The 19,110-nt window shown below is 39.1% G+C and overlaps 1 protein-coding gene across 1 annotated transcript in view; it reads left to right on the top strand.

Annotated features, from left to right (window-relative positions):
* Positions 1 to 19,110, top strand: part of nploc4 (NPL4 homolog, ubiquitin recognition factor) — a 60,271-nt gene that overhangs the window by 20,343 nt on the left and 20,818 nt on the right. Inside the window, exons 4-10 of the mRNA XM_078571025.1 lie at positions 2,129 to 2,320; positions 4,528 to 4,576; positions 8,349 to 8,443; positions 10,890 to 11,013; positions 13,518 to 13,697; positions 17,252 to 17,338; positions 18,753 to 18,824. Coding sequence (XP_078427151.1) covers positions 2,129 to 2,320; positions 4,528 to 4,576; positions 8,349 to 8,443; positions 10,890 to 11,013; positions 13,518 to 13,697; positions 17,252 to 17,338; positions 18,753 to 18,824 — 799 coding nt within the window. The remainder of the gene's footprint in view (positions 1 to 2,128; positions 2,321 to 4,527; positions 4,577 to 8,348; positions 8,444 to 10,889; positions 11,014 to 13,517; positions 13,698 to 17,251; positions 17,339 to 18,752; positions 18,825 to 19,110) is intronic.

Genomic DNA, 19,110 nt, shown 5'->3' with positions numbered 1-19,110 from the left:
AGTGGATCGAGAACCAGAGAGCACAGTTTTAAAGCGTTTTGCAATAGAAGCAAATGCAAGGTGAGAAAAAGCTTTTTCACACAGCGAGTAGTTAGGGTTTGGAATGCACTGCCTGGAAGTGTGGTGGGGGCAGGTTCAATTGAGGCATTCAAGGGGGCATTTGATGATTATTTAAATAGAAACAATGTTATGGGGAAAAGGCAGGAGATTGGCATTAAGTTAAAATGCTCAGAGAGCCGCTGCAGACACGATGGGCTGAATAGCCACCTACACAGTAACAATTCTGTGTCAAAGGCTGCAGACAGGTTGAGAAAGACAAGAAGGGATAGCTAGGCTTTGCCACAGTCATGTAGGATGTCATATGTGACTTTGAGAGCTGTTTCAGTACTGCGTCAGGGGCAGAATCCTAATTGAAGTGATTCAAACATGGAGTTCCAAGAAAGATGGGCAACAACATGTTCAAGGACTTTGGAGAAGAAAAGGAGGTTGGAGATGGGATACTAATTTTCAAGGACAGAGGGGTAAAGGGTTGGGCTTTGAACAAGAGGGGTGGTGACAGTATATTTGAGCAGAGAAGAACCAAGCCTGAGGAGAGAGAACTGTTAAAAATGTCAACTAACTCCTGGGAGCAGGAAAGGAAGTTGAGCAGTCAGTAGTTTATTGGGATTAAGATTTAGAGAGCAGGCGGTGGGTCTTGAGAGAATGGTCACACAGAGAGGATATGAGATGAAATAGGGGAGGTGGAGAAAGATGCAGGTTCGAGGTAGGGCAGGAGGAAGCCTTAGTGGAAGTTCGGCCTGGTGGATTCAGGGAGGAATGGTAGAGGCAGCTGATTGCATGGTCTCAGTCTTGGTGACAAATCTATGAGCTGCTCACACTTGTTGGAGGTGAAGGTGGAGGAAACAGGGAAGACGGGTTTAAGATGACAAGAGAAAAGGAACCAGGGTTACCTTGCGTTCCCGGGTGATCCTGAAATATCGAGCAATTTAGCAGATGCGAGTAGAATCCGATAGTGCTTTATGTGGCCTAACCAGATCTAGCGGTGATTGCCTGAACCAATTGGGCAATTTCTGTTCAAGCCTGCATCCCTTGGAGTTAAGGGAGTGGAGATGAGGACCCTATGGGGGAGTGGCCGGGGTGAGAGAGAGAGTAGTTGTTTTAATGGGATGAGGGGATTGAAGGCGGAGGTGAGGGTGCAATTGAGTATAATTATAGCTTCCAAAATGTTGTGAATGGAGGGCCAAAAGCTAGATAGTTGGCATTTTGACAGTGCAGTTGTATATGAATTGGGAAAGTTTTTTCCTGCAGATGGTTGCAGAAGGACCAATGGTTTTGAAGGGGGAAACTGGATGTAGGTGAAGAATGATACAAAGTAGTAATCTGTAACCTTTGTCACAGGCCATGTGAGATGGTGAGGTCAGTGGGTGACCATAAATGTGGGTTGGGGAACTTATATGGAGGATGAGATTAAGGGAAACTAGGAGGATGGTAAATGGGGAAAGAGAACATGATGATTACTGGCTGTTTGTCAATTGGGAAGCCATCATAATCTGCCCTGACACTCGTCACATGCAAATAATTCTAGGAAGGGATTGCTGGATGGTGATAAGGTCTAAGAATCCTGGTCAGCAGTATTCTTCTCCCGGCCCACCTGGGCTAAGGATGCTAGTCACATTTTGATGATCTGGGGATGCTAATAGATAATTAAATGCTCAGAAATATTGGGAGTATCTTCATTTCTCTATTTCCCCTTAAACCGTGACCCCTGGATTTTATGATGTTTGAAAACATGAGATTTAGATATTAAGCTAGCCAGAGAAAAACTCTCCAGAATAACTTTGAATATTAGTGGAAATAAGCCAAAAGCTTTTATCTACTGTGAAGTTTACTGCTAGATGTTAGTAAGTTGGATTTATAAAAAAAAATTCTACATACTGTACATGTGATTATTTGATGGAATACTCAGGTTCCCAAAAAATATCAAAGGTTGCTTTGTCAGCAGGAATGCTTTAATTTGGACCAATGCAATGTGACTTTGATGTGTCCTTGGTTTCAGTATTTAACTTCAGTGTTCAATATTTTGACAGATGTAAGCCCAGTAATTTGTCCTTAATATCTTCTGCCTTAGACATGGAGACGTACTGTTCCTCTTTCCATCAAGTGACGCTGGGACTTCCACTCAAATTATGGAGACTTCAGCCCAAGCTCCTGGAGGGTCACGAGTTTCAACCACGTCTACAGTGCCTGTTGTGGAGGATGAAATTGACCAGTATCTAATGAAACAGGATGGAAAGATATACAGAAACAGGGACCAGCAACAGTAAGACTTTCTGCTCAGAAACCTACAGAATAACATTAATTATGTATGTTTTATAAATTATAGAATGATACATTGACTGGGTTCGAATTGCTGTAAATTAAGATGAGAGGTGACCTCTTAAAGCGCAAGCCATTTGTGAACAACTTCTGTATCCAAAGTTATTAACTTTTTTGAGTGGTAATGTTCCCTCTTTTAAATTAGTACCCCCCCCCCCGGCCCCTTTCCTCTTTCATTATCCATATTCAAGAGGTTAGGTGACCAGCCCCTTGGCCACGCCCATGGTTCTTAAACTGATTCTTGGGAGATCCTCAGTGAGTGATCTAGGCTTGCACAAGTCTCTCTGCTCCAATCACTCCTTTGGTTTGTGCCTCTGATTTGCCCTCGGTGTTTCTGCACAGATATCATAACCTTAGTTATGTTAAGTGTTACTGGCATAATGGTTGATGGTTCTGTGGCATCATCATGTTGCACCCATGAACCTTAATATGATAACAATGAGAGCTTGATTAAATTACACTGCTGAAGCAAGATGAATATGTGATGCAATGTACAATCTAAACCAGGTTTGACATTCCATTTGAACGGAAGGAGATTGAAATAAAGCAGTTTAAAGTTGAGATGGTTATTTGTTCCATAATAGTGATGGTGCTGGGGAATAAGGTGGGCCAAGTGGACTGAGTGCCTATGGGTGAACATCTGAGTAAGAGCGATCATTGGATCGCAAGGTCTAGATTGGTATCTGAGAACTAAATTGGAGGAGGACGGATTTCCATGGGATGTAAAGACTGGGTAAAATAAAAGCAAAACTGTAACTGAACAATGGGTGATCTTTAGGGAGGAGCTCTTTTGGTTACAGTCTAGGTACATTCCAAAAAGGATGAAAGGTATGGAAACCAAAGTCAAGACTCCTTGGATGACGAGGCAGATAGAGAATAAGACGAAACACAAAAAAAGGAGGGTGTACGATGCGTGTCAAGTGAATTCTTCAATTGAGAACCAGGCCAAATACAATAAACGGGGAAGTGAAGAGGAAAATAAGCCTGGCAAAGAGAAAAAATTAGAATAGAATGGCAATAAACATAATTGTGAACCCAAAAATCTTCTATCAGCATGTAAATAATAAGTGCATAGTAAGAGGCGGGGTGGATCATATTAGGGTAATATGTGAGCTAGAAAACTCACGAGTACGTTGTACTACTGTTTACCAAGGAAGAGTATGCTGACAAAATATCAGTAGAAGCAGAGATGACAGGTAATGGATTAGGTGAAAATGGGTGGGCACCAAGTATTGGAAAGCTGGCTATGCTTAGATTGCATAAGTCGCTTATCCAGAAGGCTTGCATTCCAGGTTACCTGAGGGAAGTGGGGTTGGAGATAGCAGAAGGGCTTGCCATAATCTTCCAGTTTTCCCTAGATACAGAAGAAACGTCAAAGGTTTGGAAAGTGGCAAATGTGACACCCTTGCTGAGGAAAGGGTGTAGGACATTCCTAGTAACTCCTAGGCCAGTCCATTTAACACCAGTGGTGGGTATGGTTTAAGAAATGATAATCGAGGGGAAAAAATTAACAGGCACTTGGAGAGGTTTGAGGAGAGCCAGCACAGATGTGTAAACAGCAGATCATGTTTGACTAATCTAATTGAATTTTTCATGAAATAACTGGGAATATTAATGAGGGGAATGCGATGTTTATTGTCTATATGGATTTTAAGAATGCATTTATGAAGTTAGTTTATAGTGTGATCTGAAGAATTCTCTCAATTGATGGGTGGCTCTGAAGAGTTAGCTACCTTGATTGATCTGTCATCATGTGGTATTGATAACTTGGCTGATTATTAGGTTCTCGCATTTAAAATAAGTGAGACTTGTATTTACATTCCATAATAAAATGATAAACAGAGTCGCAGTAATAAATATTTGTAGTCCTGTTGTGAAAAACTTTTAAGACATAAGGAGTAGATTATGACTTTGTGTGGTAGTGTATGATGAGTGATAGTGAATTGGCAGCCTGAGTTGCACATCCCCTGACCTCAGTGTAAGTAATGGAGGCAGATGCAAAATAGCCTGCCAGTTTGCAGTTGTCCTTTTGTACATTTCTGCAGTTGTCCTTTTGTATATTTCCACAGTTAAAATCTAGACCAAGAACTCAGTTTCATTTTCAGAATTACGTTCTTTGTTAAACTTCTTTTGGGTTTGTGTTTTTGTTAGGTGCCGGCATGGTGCGTTGGGCAAATGTGTTCATTGTGTACCACTGGAGGTAAGGAAGTCATAGCAGTCTCATTATTCTGTTTGGAAATCATTGCACTTTTTCAGAATTTACATTATTGTCCAAGAATATTGATCAAGTTGGTTTGTGCTGCTTTTGATATTACCATAGTGGACAGATGAAAGGACATTTCTGACTGTATGGTAATCTTAACTCTGAGGAAGTGTGGGCAAGTCTGTGCTATAGACCAATGAGACAGAGTGAAAATATCCACCCTCCTTTCTTAAAGGACCCTGTATACCTTGAGCAGATCTAAATCCAGGTGTGCAGTAAAATGATGGCCTGTGATTGGCCTGCAATAGTGAGCATGAAATCAAATTTCTGTCCAAAGCACTCTAGCTAAGAGACATGCATGACAATAACTGAGCCAGCTATGGCATTTGTTTTCATATTGGGGGGAATCTTCTGTAGAACAAGTATGTTGAAAATCATTATTTTTAATAAGTGAAATGATGGAAGATGTTAGAACTTGGATATATAAGCATATACTGCATCACAGGGTAGCCATTATTAAAATCAGTCAGTGAAACAGATTTTTATGTTTTGATAATTTTATTATGGACAAGAATGTCTAAAAAATGTTGTTTTTGCTGACTGATCCTTATGCAGTTGTGTGTTAATTTACATTGGCTTCTCAAATCAGTATTAATAACAATGTGAACGCATATGTGGAATCTTAAAGAACACTCAGCTTTATTAATATAGTAAATTTTTGCTTTAGTACCTACATCTAGTAATTTAAAAAGTCCAAATGGTGTAGTACAGACATAGGCCATCATTTTACTGTACACCTGGATTTAGATCTGCTCAAGGTACACAGGGTCCCAGAAGAACAGAGGCTGGATATTTTCATGGTCTCATTAGTCTATAGCACCAACTTGCCCACACTTCTTCACTACTTAACTTTTAACTACAGGTATCTTGTGATGTGCTAGCAACATAATTGTAAAACCCCTTCTGAACGCTGTGCATTTGCCACTTTTATTTGTTATTCAGTTAACATGCACTTAAACATATCTCCCCCTTTACAAATCGATTCTTTGCATTTTGTTTCTCAGAGCGCAATGTGCAGGCACATGCTATTAGTTTAAAATGAAAATCAATCCCATCTCAGCGTTTTTGATGCCATCATATTAGTCTTTTTTGGAGTAATGTAATTTAGTGAACAATTGATTTTAATACTTAATTCAGTAAACCCTTAATGCAGTCTTGGCTACCATATCTGTTAAGTGGCCTGTGATGTGATATAGCTTGTTCTTCAAGGTTTTTCAAGTACTTTTAACAAAATTCCCTATTGATATGCATGGATATTTATCAACCTGAAGTATAATATTTCAATGTTGCATTTGTTTTCAATTCACCTAAAAGCAAACTATTGTGAAGGTTTGCATCATTCTTTGTCATTCACCTGCATGATAGAATATTCACCATTGCCTGGTTTAAAAAACGTTTGTCTTTATTTCTAAACCCCTTTGCTATGCATGCTGCCAACCTCTTTGAAGGTATAGAAAACAGATTAGTATTGAGAACAAAATGGGGATTGAGGAGGGAATTAGCCCTCAAAAGGGGATAATACCTTAAGGGGAATAAAAAGCAGAATTTGGGTGGGTATTAATAGTTTAAGTGTGAGAAGTAAAAATTCAAGGATAATTGAGCAGTTTTGTTGGGTGGAAGAGAAGGAAAAAATAAGGATAGAACAACAATAGATACTCTTTAAAAGAGCAAAAATAATGGCCACATAACTTAACAGCTAATAGAAAAATTAGTGTGTTGATATGAAAAATCATAAACAATGAAGACATCAGAATAACATCCAAATGTATAATAGCTCAGTGAAAAACATGGGAGAAGCTCATAACAAGAAGAGGTGGTGATGATTTGGGTGGGGTTGATAGAGAGATTAGATGTTAAGCATCTGAAATTATAACAGAAAATGCTGATAACGCACACAGTAGATCCAGAAAAGAGAATAGAAACAGGCTGACACTGCTGGCAAATACCATCACCCCGCCCACCTGTGTGTTAAGACAAAGGATCTACACTGTGTTAATCTGCCTTTGTTGCCCCTGAATTACCACAGACCCACACTCCCTGCTTTACAGCTCTCTGGTATCTTAGAATTTTAAGTGCTGAGGAGGAGGGTGAGATGCTGTTCCTGAGCTTAGTTGGAGTAGTATTGGTGTCCAAAGACCAAGAAGCCAGTGTCATATTTGACAAATTTTGAGTTGTGTGTATTTTATCTTAAAGAAGTGACTGATTAGATAGATTAAGGCAATGCAGCAGATGTGTAAGTGATTTTCAGAAAACATTTGAAGAGGTGTCTCGCGGGCTTGTTGCAAAATCCAGATGTGTGGCATAAAAGGAAATAAAGCAACAGGATAGAAAATTGATTGACAGGATTAGTGGGTATTGCTTGGATTGAGGAAGGGCTGTAAGGATATGGGCAGGGATCAGTTGTGGACTTGGGCATAGGGTGCACTGCCTTAAGCAGTTGTTAAATGTAATTTAATGCAAGGAAAGGCATGGAAACGCACTTTGGGAGGAACACCAAGAAATGGAAAGACACTTAAGAATGTGCATCAACAAGAAGGGCCTAGATGTTCAAACACATATTCCTTGAAAAACAATTAGATAATAAAGTCTCAAGCGTGGCCAATAGTATCTTGGGTTTGGATGAATAGTTGAATAAATGATCAGAAAAAATAAATTTGTGCAAGCAATGGTTAGGCACTGATAAGACTACTGAATGCAGTTTTACTGCCCGATTATAGAAAGGACATGAAAGCTAAAGCGGGTGTGCAATGAAGATTCACTTGGATGATACCAGGGATAGAAAACCATAACTGAGAGGCTTGGGTACTGGAACTGTTTTCATTCTTATCTTAGTGGAGAAGAAAACGCTAAGAGAAAATTTAATAGAGGTTTTTAAATATATGAAGGACTTTGATATGTTAACTAGGCTAGGAAAAGACTATTTGTTAAGGAGTTAGTGATGAGAGGTCACAATTTGAAGTTGTTGCTGAGAAGAAAGAAATTTTGTGATGCAGAAGGAGATTGGAACATGCAATGTTCTGCCTCAAGCATTTGAGAGAGAGAGAGACCACTGCATCTTTTAAGGAAAATTAGTGAATATTTGGAGCAGAGGAAGAATTATAGCTCCTATCTCTAATTTTCCCATTAAAAATTTCTGTAGATATGAATGGTATACTTCATTCATTATCATAATTTGTTTTGGGAAGTGAGTTTATATATAAGAATTTTAAGTGTTAATGATCAAGCAACCTTAAAAAGACTGAAAATCCCAATACTGTTTAGACGGATTCAGTCACAGATTATATTTCACATTATTCTGTTTTCTACTAGTTCTGAATTGTTCAAATAAGGAGCATAAAATAGGAAGCATTGGTTGATTTGGCAAACTATCAAAAGTAATATCAGCCTATTGAACCAAAGGGATGTGTTGCATCTGTGCTATGAGTAGTAAATGGATGCAATCATTTTTGCCTTCACTGTGTGATATATGAGTAAAACACTTGTGCATCTGACATATTTTCACATTTATAGCAAAACTGGTACTTAAAATATTCTATGTTTAATTCAAAATATTCCTATTTGCATTAAGCACATTTCAGTAGATGTCTAATGGTGGTTCTGAAAAATGTGTTGTCTTATTCTGTTCTACACACAAATAATCCGTATCCTTTTGGCATAAATTGTAGTTTACATTCATCTATGTTTCTGGACTATGCTTTTTATTCTTTAGCCTTTTGATGAGGATTATCTCAATCACTTGGACCCCCCTGTTAAACATATGTCATTCCATGCATACATCCGAAAACTGACCGGTGGTGCTGACAAGTAAGTGTTCTTTAGAAGAAGCGTTTCTCAGATTCTCCACAATAATTATTTTCTAAAAGTAGACCTGCTCGAGTCTATGATTCATACCTTATTTCCAGGTGTGTTGGTTTAAAACTGCCATAGTATCATGACATAGGATTGGGCAAACTAGATGAAGTATCTAAGTAGTGCATTGTGGATGCTTTTAAAAAAAAACTTCTTTCCAGAATATCCTGATATAAAGTGTATCCATTCAAAGCAACTTGATCCTGATTGTTAGGTCATTTTTGAATTTTCTTGTTGCCCTGATCATTTCTGCTGGTTAGATGCTATGATTGACCTATGTAAACTGATGTTAGAGATTTAGATCCAAATCTCAAAAAAGTAGGTTCAGGTCTTTGTAATCCATCTTGCAGTGTTTGACTTAGTATTTGTGTGTGAGAGAGATATTGCTGAAATTCAGCTTCAAATATATTCCTTTTGGGAATGCCTTGTAGTTTGCATGTAATCTGAGAGCCAAGAGTATGACGTGCGCAATTTCTTAGTCACCGCCTTTATATAGCAGCACACTGATGGCTTGTTCTGTGCCTCCTACTTTACTGTTTCACTTTAACTTGAAGCCTTTTTTCCAGTTCACTATATTTTAAAATTAAGAAGTGCTGCAAAATAAACTCCTACATTGGGCTTTCAGGCCAACAATTTATTTAACAGAATTGCAGCCTATGAATCAATGGCAGCAAAAGACCAATAGTACTTTTAGACCACACTGAAATAATGCAAATTTAAATCACATTCAAAGGTGTCAGTTGCTTCCTATGTATACAGTTAATTTTCTAAGATGTGGATAATTCGGAAGAATCTAAACCTGTCTCTGTTGCAATGTATGGGCAACATTTTCCCCCTGTTGGGGTGGGGGGGGGTGAGCAGGCGCGGGCTGGCGGGTTCCCGATCGGTGCCCCCGCCTGGGGGCGCACCGCCATTTTACATAGGCGGGCCAATTAAGGCCTGCCCAGCGTGGCGTCCACTCAGAAGCGCTGTGCGCTCCATGTGTGGGCAAGGGGATGGGGGTGGATTCCCTGAGCCGGGAGTGCGCCCTTTCGTGCATGCATGAGAAAGAGCACACAGATCTCCGAGGCAAAGTGCCACCTCACGGAGACCGCTGGAAGTTTTGAAAATTTGTGGAAGTGTGGAAAAAAAATTCCTGACATGCCCCCTCATGTGACACTGTCAGGTGAGCTGGGACATGTTAATTTCTTTTATTTCAACATAAACATAAACATTCATAAACATTTTAAAGCCCTCATGAAGCCTCACCCGCCCATGGATGAGGTTTCATGTTTTTTCTAAAGGCCGCCTGGCCTCCTCGCCTGCCCGCCAACCTTAAGATTGGACGGGCAGGTCCTTTAATTAGCTTAATTACTTATTTAAAGGCCTAAAGTGGCCGTTGACAGTTTAGCGGGCACGCAGCCAACTCGGCTGCACGCTCACCAAACTGAAAATCTAAATGACATGGGGTGACGTCGGGGCGCACGCCCAATGTCACCCCGTGTCATTTTACGCGTCGGCAAGCAGAAGATGCAGCCCATAATGGTGCATTCATCTACAATGTTGGGGTTTTGACTCAGTCACTGCATTGAAAACGATTACCAAACTATCAAAAACTTTGTTCAGATGTGAGTGTTTAAGCAACCAACACTGTACGATAGCTTCTCTGATTTTAATTATTTAAAAAATGCTAGAGTTCCATTCACATTGAGAATAGAATTTTAAAGTAATTGTAATTTCTAACTTTAAATTTTGAGGCTACAGTCATGCTAAATGGCCATTTTTTCTCTCCTCTTCCTCACTTCCCAAAACCTGGGATCATTGAGGCAAATTAGGGATGGGCAATAAATGTTGGCCTAGCCAGCGGCGCCCACATCCCACGAATGAACTAAAAAAAAAAAATTCCGTCTCTAGCAGCCCAACAAGCTAGAGATTACTTGTGTGAGTCAGATGCTCATTGGCTAAATCCGCTGCTTATCCTTGATATTTATTTAATTTGTATTTCTTACTTTTCTTTTATGTTTAAATACCAACTGTGGCCTTTGTCTAGTGCCTCCACAGAACTGACGCAATGCCTGAACCAGAAGTCACGCACAAACCTGCCCAAAGGCATCTTTTTTTTAATTATTAATCAGGTGGCCAAATCCTCAAAGACTAATCTGTTTGCATCGTTGAAGCAACCAGGTTAAGCTTTCTTTCATTGAAACAGCATTGGGTCTTCTGGTAGCTTGACATTTTGACTCCCTACTGAAACAGATGATCTCATCAGCAGCACCCTAGGGTTTAATATCTTGATTGAGGTTGCTAATTATTCTGCTTCAATTAGTATTATGTCAGTGGTGTGCAAGGTTCATGTTTCTGGATTTGCCCAACCTTGTTGGAGAGTTGAAAGGTTTAATTATGATTGTCATTCTGCTCACAGAGGCAAATTTGTTGCCTTGGAGAACATTAGCTGCAAAATCAAATCTGGGTGTGAAGGGCATCCCCCATGGCCTGATGGAATTTGTACAAAGTGCCAGCCGAGCGCCATAACACTTAACAGACAGGCAAGTATAAATCCATTGTTCATGGATTTGCAAACCTCATTATATAAAGTATTGGATATTTTGGAGAGGGATGGAAAGCACATTTAGAAGCAATTTTTATCTAGCGTGTTAAATAATTCAAGCATAGAATCAATTGCTTGTTACAAATTAGCATAAAATGACACCAAACCATTGGCAGCCCTTCGGAGCGATTCAGTCCGATTTTGAAACTGAGACACCAATCATTTATTGTATTGTTTAATACTTGTGAGGGTTGCTATGGGGAATTTTTTTAAAAAACAAATGTATTTATCTCATAGCCTATTTTTAATTCAAGTTGATGTTATGCATAAAATTGCCTCTTGTACTTTTTTTGTTAAAATTTCTTAATTTGATCCCTTGGCTGATTCACTTTCTTCAAGCAACTCAAGTAACATTGAATTAAGCTCTATTACCTGTATGCTAATTCAGTACCAAGTAATAGTCACCCACTTCCCCCCCTGTGCTTGCTTCTTGGCCCCTTGTGTGGCAGCACCTCAAATTTAAAATTATGACCCTTGATTTCAAATCCCTCCATGTCCTCGACCCGTTCCACCTCTGTAACCTCCTCCCACCCTACAACCCTCTGAGATCCCTGTGCTTCTCCAACACTGGCCTCTTATCTTATGATGGCTGTGGCTTCCATTGTCTAGACCCCAAGTTATGGAATTCCACATCTTTCTACCTCTCTACCTTTCTTTCCCTCTTTAAGATGCTGAGTAAAACCTACCTCTGACCAAACTTTCATCTAATCTCTCTCCGTGTCCAGTTTTGTTTGATGACACTTGTGAAGGGCCTTGGACTTTTTACAATAACAACCACTTGTATTTATACAGTGCCTTTAATGTCTAAAACATCTCAAAATGCTTCACAGGAGGGTTATCGAATAAAATTTAAAACTGAGCTGCAAAAGGAGATATTAGGACAAATGTCCAAAAGATTGGTCAGAGGTAGATTTTACAGTGCGACTTAAAGGAGGAGAGAGTGCCAGAATGGGTAAGGGAAGGAATCCCAGAAATTACGGTTTAGGTACTCAAAGCACAGCAACTTGTGATGGAACAATTAAAACTGAGGTACATAAGAGGCCAGAATTGGAGAAGTGCAAGGCCGGAACGTTGGAGATGGGAGGGATAAGGCCATGGATGGGTTTAAAAACAAGATGAGAATTTTAAAATTGTGTCTTTGCCAGACCAGGAGCCAGGATTATTGGTGAATGGGGCTGGATGCCAGTTAGGATATGGGCTATAGAGGTTTGGATAAGCTCAAGTTTACAGAGGGTGGGAGATGGGAAGTGTGCCGGGAAACCATCGGAATAGTCGAGTGTAGAGGTAACTAGGGCGTGGATGAGGGTTTCAACAGCACGTAAGCTGAGCTGGGGCAGTCAGGTAATGTGATTACATTGGCATCTGGTTGCTTGCAAGTAATCACATAACCAATAAAATTGCTTGACCATAACAAAATAGTTGTTCTTCACTAAGTTAGCAGTGAATGTTGTCAGGCTGTTTATCGGGGGAGGGGGACGCTGATGCATCACACCAGAGCCCAATTCTGCCTTCGCCTCCATCCAATTGCACTCGGTTTCTCTCCAACCCCTTTCTAGCCCAGAGGTGCTTTGCTGTTACCCTAGTGAAGATAAGCTGGATAAATCTGTCAGAACAGGGTGAACGTAAGAACAGCAGTGGGCCATTCAGCCCCTCAAGTCTGCTCCATCGTCCAGTTAGATCACAGCTGGCCCGTATCTCAACTCTTACCGAACAGAAAACTATTGATCTAGGTCTCAAAAATTTCAATTGACCCAGCATCCCACAGTTTTTTTGTGTGGGAGTGAGTTCTAAATTTTCACTATGCTTTGTGAAAAATGCTCCCCTTCAAGCCACGTACTGTCCTAACTTGGAAGTGTATCACCGTTCCTTCACTGTCACTGAATCAGAATCATGGAACTCCCTCCCTAACAGCTCTATGGACATACCTACATAGATGGACTGCAGCAGTTCTGGAAGATGGCTCACCACCACCTTCTGAAGGGCAACAAGTGCTGGCCTTGCTGGTGACACTAACATCCTTGAATGAATTTTTAAAAATTCTTAAATGGCCTGGTGCTAATTTTAAACTTGTACCTTCTTGATCTAGATTCTCTAACCAGAGGGAATTGTTTTTAGCCACCCTGTTGAATCCTTTAATCGTTTTAAATACCTCACTTAGATCACTTCTCATTCTTCTATGCTTGGAAATACAAGCTAAGTTTATGCTTTTTAAATACATTGATAATTCAAAATTCTAAACATTATTAGTGAAACAATCATTTGGAATTATCAGGAGGAGGCTGTATACCTTTTTCCCTATGGAGTATTGTAATTAAAATGATTTGAAGATTGTATTTAGCACATGGCTGTCTTCTGTTGAGTTCTGAATGTTAAAAGTCTCAATAATTGTATTTTAAAAAAATATTTCCAAGATCTCTTATGTAGTAATTATCTTTTGAACAGAAATACAGGCATGTGGATAACATAATGTTTGAGAACCACACAATAGCAGATCGTTTCCTCAACTTTTGGCGTCAAACAGGAAACCAGCGGCTTGGATTCCTTTATGGTCGCTATACCGAACACACGGACATTCCTCTAGGTATTCGAGCAGAGGTTGCTGCCATCTATGAACCTCCACAAGTAAGAGATCTGCTTTTGCAGTTTATTAATAGACATGACACATTTAAAATGCAAGAGCCCTGCATTCTTTGTTAATTTGTGCATTCAATAACATTTCACATCTGGACACTTTGTAGAGTGAGTTCAATTACAAGTACAGGTAAGGAGAGTGGAGAAATAAACACTGTTTCCTATGAACAGAAGGGTTTGAGAATGCAGAAAAAATATAGCTCAGATTATTGGCAAAATTTAACAGCTGTTATGCCAAGAAGGCGTGAAGAAAAAAAATCTTAAAAATTTTCTTCCCTTCCATATTCTCTTGTTTAAATTCTGTTCTTAAAAATGGACAAAGGCTAACTCATCAACCTCCTGGAGTGTGACACCCTTTGCATTGTATGAACATTCCAACCAAACCAACACAAAGGACTAGTAGACAAGACGTCTGCACCAGCCAGCTCTGGACAAAGGCAGAGCTATTGTGACTCCTCGTCTCCAACGTTGTGCTAATGGTTCCACAGTTATCTGCTCAAAATACAATGGGTTTTAACAAGGGCCCTTAAAGTAAATCATTAGCTGAGTGGCTCGAACCAAAACCACCCTGTCGCATGACTGAGATTTGAGCTGTTTAAATTGCTTTAATTATACAGCTTTTGGATTGTGTCTTTGGTTGTGGTTTAACCTCAAGAGAAAATTGGTCTTCAGGCTAGCAGCCTGCCTTTGACTTCATCTCTCTCAAAGTTGGATCTCCAGAAAGAATCCTGTATTTCGCCTACAGAGTGAATTAATTTCCAGAATACAAGAATACTTTAATTTCCAGAATACATATAATTTACAGAATACAAGTAATTTACAGAGTACAAGAATACTTTGCTGCATCTTTAACCTGCAGCCAAGTTCCTAGGACCAAGAATTTTCCAGATAAAACCACCTGAAAGAACGTTGACTTACTGGACTCTACTTACATAAATTAATACCAACACTTTTTGAATTTTTTTAAGTAACTTGCTATTTGTAACTTCCTTCCCTTTCTTTCTCTGCCTTTCTACCTTGTATGCTTGTGAGTGTGAATGTGTGTCTCAACCCATCCCTCGGGTCTGAATGTGTTAATAAATCCTAGTTTTGTATCACCTTAAAGAATTTGCTGTGGGGTTATTTTTAATATTGGACCTCATAACCCAGGGTTTGGGAAACACACCATGGCCCATTTTGGCCAGGGAAAGGATATTAAGGGAAACAAATTAAATTAGAAATTAAAATATCGCTATCATGGGCCGAAGAGGGGAACAGTAATAATAATTCAATTCGCCTCACCCCTGTCTCTGTAATTCAGCAATGAGAATGAATCCACTTTGGCAAGGCTGTGTTTGACACACGTTATAACATACTTTTTAATCAAGTATAGTTTATGGTACCTGCTTTCTATTTAATTTGTTTTTGGTACTCGTGCTCCTAACATAGGGGCCTAAAACCTTTACAGGAGGAGAGCTGAACAAATGTAAACAAAGAAATACTATCTAATCTAAATATCATTAAGTGCAGATATATAATAATGTAACTTGTGAAGCCTTACATACTCAAAACTATTACTTCATGTGAAGGAGTCATATAACCTGGACTTCTATGTAATGTAGTTAAAATCAAATTACTTTTTATCCTCTGTATGTACATTCAGCAAAAGAGTTACCCAAGAAGAGAACTTGTGTGGTGTTGAGTACACTTCTTCCCAGTGGCTCAATGAGAGCAGGTTGGATCCACCAGATGGCCCCATATTGTCTGTAAATATATTCTACAGCAAATGAACGGTGTAATAAATATTAGCTACATTATCATGCCAGTTTTAAGCATGTAGAATTCAATTCTGGTTCAGAATATACATCTTTTCAAAAAAAAAAATTGCATACTGTTAGTTTCATTTTTTATTTGGAGATCTCGTTCATTTTACATATATTTTATTAATGTGTCAATACATATATTTCATGCTATTTTTAAGCAGATATTTGTGGGAGGAAGGTGTTCTTTTCTTATAATTTATTCATGATTCGTGGGCCACTGCTGGCTGGCCAACATTTATCGTCCTTGAAACAGCTGAGTGACGTGCAAGGCCAGTTCAGAGGGCGGTTAAGAGTCAACCACAGTGTGGTGGGTTTGGAGGTGGATGTTGGCCAGACTGGGTCTGGCAGCAGATGTTCAGCCCAAAAGGACACTGGTGAACCAGATGGGTTTTAATGACAATCTGGTAGTTTCATGGTCACCATTACCGAAACCAGCTTTCTATTCCAGATTTATTTAATTAACTGAATTTAAATTCGCTTGCTGCTGTGCTGGGAATTGAACTTGTGACTCTGGATCATTAGTCCAGGCTTCTGGATTACTAGTCCAGTAATGTAACCACTATGTTCCCATACCATGATATTGAGCCATCCTGACTTAGGCAATGCGTCATAAGTGAACAGTTTTCTGTCTTGAACAAAAATTCTGTGTATAAAGTTTGAGCAAGAACACAGATTTCTTCTTAGCTATGCGTTCAGAAGGTGCTTACTAGTCTAAGGATTGTGACGGCAATATTGACACCACGGTTGGGAAGCTAACTGGAACTCAAAATTGCACTTGGCAAACGTTTGTCTGTGAAGGCCAATTCAATCAGCAGTATCTACAGTTAAATCCACCTGCTTGAGTGAATGATCCATTTCAAGCTGGTCTTGGATATCTTAATGCTCTGCAGTTACATAGAAATTGAATTATTTGTGTCAACAGACAATTTACCCTCTCCTCCCAAATCAGAGTCTGGTCAGCTTGGAGACTATCTTCCGTGTAGAGGTAGATTTCTCTACTTGTTTCCTCTGATCCCCAGGATCCTTCAAAGGATCTGGACAGAAGGGATGAAATTGATTCTGGGACCAAGTTTTTAGTCTTGGAATCCATGATTCTCCTTGCTTCTCCTTGACCTGCTTCCCCAGAGGAGAAATTCATTCCCAATTAACTCTTGGGTTACATGCACCTCTTAGACCTAACTGCTTTCTGGTTGGAGGTCATGATTTCTAGATTATGACTGTCATTCTTTGGATGATACCCAGCTTCTCAAAAGCCTTTAGCATGGAGAGCATACAACATTAACTAGATTAAGCTCCTCCAGTGGTGTTTATCGAGAAATTTAGAACATCCCTCCTGCAGGGTGACTTCAACTTAATTTCTCTTGGACCATTAAGTAATCGTCAGCTGAAATCCAGTTTGATAAAGTTTTATGTGATAACAGTATCAGTATTCTGTGACTCTTCTGGCTCAGATTAGTTTGGGGGCACCTATATCTGAGAGCTATAAGATGGTTACATTTAAATTGAGCTCACAGTTGTCTTTTTAAACTAAATTAAAGAAAAGGAATTAAATTTTCCCCTCCAATAAAATATTTGAGGTGTTGCACCAATTACAATGGAGAAATGTTCAATTACTCCCTCTTTCACAACTTCAGAAACATGAGGACAAGTGATTAAATTTCTTAAAAGTCACTAAATAAGAACAGACAGTTAGCTTATCTTTGAATGTTGTTTGCTTTTTGACTGATTTTCTTCTTTTTATAGATTGGTACAGCAAACAGCCTAGAATTTTTGGAAGACCCAAAAGCTGAAGTTGTAGATGAAATTGCTGCTAAACTTGGATTGAGAAAGGTGAGTCAATGACCCAGATTTTGCTGCAGGAATAATGGAAAGGCTGTCAACAGTCACTGTTATTAAGTACTATCTGACAGCAATTTCCGGTGTCGCAAATGCGCAGTTAAATGTGAGAATTGGGATGTTGCTGTCCAAGTTGCCCTTCTCCAAAAGCTTTGCTTTGTCAACACTTCCTGAAGAGATTTGCCATTCAAACACATGAAGGGTATGAAGCTGTGGCACTGACCAACTAGATACCTACTGAATTTGCCAAGAAAGATTAGGTTTATTCATTCAAGCCTAAGTGCAATTTGAATGGCATGCCAAGTCTTAATTATTACCAAACAACCTCTCTGGAGCTCTTTGACTTGCTGTCAGCTAGCCTTGCTTTTTTTTAAAATTAAAAATAGTACTAATTTATTTTTAAATAATCTTTTAATTTAAAAAAAACAGTTTAGTTTATTTTATGCCCTGTACTAAAATGGCCGTTCTTCCAACAGTTGGATCTTGCGTTGTTTTTCTGTTTTATTAACAATAAGCAGATGTGAAACACTGCTTTACAGTAAATGGAGTAATGTTTTCCAGCTGCTATGGGCAGGACAACATAAGATCTGCATGCATGCAAAATAAAGTTTATTTAACTTTCAGACCTATGTGAATAGAAAAAGGAAGATCTTAAATTCTGGGGTGTTAAAAATAGAAAAATCTGTTGACCTTTTATTTAGCTGTTCTTGCCAATAAGGCAAAAAAAAAACTTGTGAAAACAAATTATCAAAAATAAGTACTCAGCACAAAGAGAATGACAAATGCATTCTTGACCAGCAGTTTTTCCTTTGCAGTTGTAGTTGCCTTCACCCCAGGACACACTTTATTAGCTGGGTAGTGGAATGGGAAGGGATGTACATTTCTTCAAAACTATTCCATGATGTTTCAGCAGAAGGTGCAGTTGTGACTCTAATATGTTTCATCATTGAAGTCTATCATGTTTATTAGTGTATATAGTGTGACCACACTGTCAAATTCACCGATAGATATTGAAAGTTTTCAAATGTCAGCACTTCAATAAAAGAGCCATTTCTGTCAGTTCAGAAGTTACAGACGAAATATTGTTTGTAGAATAATACCAAATGTGCCAACTTCAATTACTGTTTTTGTGGCTGGGTTGCTTGATGGGGCTCCTAATTTTGCACTTGGGATGAGTGCAGATGAGTAAGGAAAATCTGGCACGATTAGTTTCGCAATGTTTATAAGTACATACGTTAGCTGAGCACAAAATAGGACTGGGAAAGAGGTTAGCAAGTCAACCCAGAGTTTGTCCTAGCATTCTAACTGAAAGCTAAATGGAAGTCCACAGCTATAAGGTGGAAACATCAAAACACTCAACTCTTAATAATTTAGACTTGTTTTCAACTTGCTGCATCGTTTGTTTCAGGTTGGCTGGATATTCACAGATCTTCTATCGGAGGACACGAGGAAAGGCACTGTCAAATTTATCAGGAATAAGGTAAGGAGTTTGATGCTCATTGAAAATAATTTTTAGGATTGCTGTAGCACTCCCATTTAAAGCTTCCTCTTGCTGTGTTTTTAACTTTTTAAAAATTAATATTTCAAGCGTGTTTGTTGTCCTGAGAGAATATTGGGCTGTTGACTTATTTCATTTTCATACATTTCTATTTTAAGTTTTTTGCTTCAGGAATTTTGCTTTTCTCCATTACTTAGGGGCATCTGGCATATAGTTGACATAACATACATTTAATTTCAAACTGTTTAGCAACATTCTTGATTCTTCT

Source organism: Cetorhinus maximus, chromosome 24 (assembly GCF_964194155.1).
Source record: "Cetorhinus maximus chromosome 24, sCetMax3.hap1.1, whole genome shotgun sequence".
NCBI classification, from domain to species: domain Eukaryota; kingdom Metazoa; phylum Chordata; class Chondrichthyes; order Lamniformes; family Cetorhinidae; genus Cetorhinus; species Cetorhinus maximus.
The sequence above is the reverse complement of the archived record's forward strand: the minus strand, read 5'-3'. Positions and strand labels throughout refer to the sequence as shown.